Source organism: Pundamilia nyererei, unplaced genomic scaffold (assembly GCF_000239375.1).
Source record: "Pundamilia nyererei isolate P.nyererei 1_Seehausen unplaced genomic scaffold, PunNye1.0 scaffold00117, whole genome shotgun sequence".
NCBI lineage: Eukaryota > Metazoa > Chordata > Actinopteri > Cichliformes > Cichlidae > Pundamilia > Pundamilia nyererei.
In genome coordinates this window covers 1,000,145-1,001,730 of record NW_005187518.1, presented here as the reverse complement: position 1 = coordinate 1,001,730, position 1,586 = coordinate 1,000,145, and the positions used below count along the sequence as shown (strand labels likewise).

Genomic DNA, 1,586 nt, shown 5'->3' with positions numbered 1-1,586 from the left:
CCCACAGTCACCTGTTATCTGACCCTCCTGTGGGAGGTTTTGGACTGATGTGTTGCACAGTCCTCCCCAACAACACAATTTTTCTTCATCTGTTTGTACATAACATTTTGTGAAATGCTTTATTTGACTTTAACATGTATGTGTTAGATATCTCCAACAATTCTGGTACAGCGCTTGATGTTTGTTAACTGGAGATATCAGAATTTCAGGTGCAGGACCTCATATATGAGATTTCTAGTTGTACAAAGTACAAATACAAAAGATGAAAAATTGCACAGTTAAATACAGAAGTGTGACAATGACCCAGCGTGATTAGTAGAGAGATTGTGTGTAATGTATGCTAAGTTATCAAAGAGAATCTGCAGAGTCCCCAGACATGTCATCGGATTCCTCAAATGGATTTGCCTGATCTTGAGTTGTAGCTGAGTTAAAAACCTGGTCTGTAGTCAGCAAAGTGGTTGGGACTGCTTGTGAAGTCAGTGGAGGCGCTTGTGATGGTGTGCTCTTTACTGGAGTGAACTGGATCGGCTGGTGAGAGGAGAGGTTAGGGGAGGTTGGTAGTGAAGCAGCAGCAGGTGGGAAGTCATCGGTGGCTGAAGCAAGGCGAAATACTGTTAGACACAAAGTATCACATTTTTAGCAATCCATTAGGAACTTTGGGGCTTATCGGTGTAGAACAAATGCTGGGGTAAATTAAAATTTAAATACCTCTTATTTGTCCAAAGTTTTTGGGTTCACTGGACTTCGAGAGGCCCAACTGAGGCACCCTGGCCTTGCAGCTGTACAGCCCTGGAGTCTGTTTCACTACATTATAGTTGTCAGAGGTTGCAGGTCCCAGTCGCCTGTTATTTTTGTAGAAATAGAAGTCTATCGGAGGGGCAGGAGCAGGGGCGTTGTACTGCACATGGCAAATGAGCTTCATCCTCTTTAGCTGAGTATCATAGTTGGGGATGATCTCCAAAATTGGCTGTGACAGAACCTCTGTGACAGAAGACATTGATTTAATTTAAGGAAAAAAACAAGTGGTAGGTCATGAGGCTAAGAATATTTATGTTCAGTTGTACTAACAGGAATAACTTAACATTGTGGGAAATATGGGCTTTCATGCTCAGCATTAAAGGAGAAGGTCGGTAGACACCAAGTTTAGCACTAGGTGTAAAGATGGAAGCACTTCTAAGCATATTATCTTGATTCGCATGTTGTCATTCCTTTAACTACACCACACCTAAGATAAGAACACACAATTCAGTGTAATCTCACCTAAGATCTGTACATGAGCGCCAGCAGAAATGACAGAGAGTGTTTGTCTCCTCACATCCCAGGAAGCCCTGCAAGAATATACTCCTAGGTCCTCAAGGCTCAAGTTGGTCAGATAGAAATCTGGCTTGTGACCGTTTTGTCTCATTACTTCAACGCCATCTTTGTACAAAATAATCTCTTCAAGTCGGGGGCTCCCTCTGACGCGACATGTCACCTCCAATGTGCTCCCGACAAGTTGAGGATGTCGTGGGACTTGCAGAATCGCCCAGCCACCTACGGAAACACCACAGAGTTACCTCTGAATAACTTCCAATCTTACATTAGTA

At 43.1% G+C, this 1,586-nt stretch overlaps 1 protein-coding gene across 2 annotated transcripts in view; it reads right to left on the bottom strand.

The window, feature by feature from the left end:
• Positions 1-105: 105 nt before the first annotated feature.
• Positions 106-1,586, bottom strand: part of LOC102213306 (low affinity immunoglobulin gamma Fc region receptor III-B-like) — a 17,146-nt gene continuing 15,665 nt past the window's right edge. Inside the window, exons 4-6 of one of the 2 annotated variants that reach the window (XM_005742146.1) lie at positions 1,261-1,533; positions 709-981; positions 106-593 (exon numbers count right to left, since the gene is read on the bottom strand). In XM_005742146.1, coding sequence (XP_005742203.1) covers positions 349-593; positions 709-981; positions 1,261-1,533 — 791 coding nt within the window. In that variant the 3' untranslated portion in view covers positions 106-348. Of the gene's footprint in view, positions 612-708; positions 982-1,260; positions 1,534-1,586 lie in introns of both variants that reach the window. The other variant, XM_005742145.1, reaches the window with a different exon arrangement.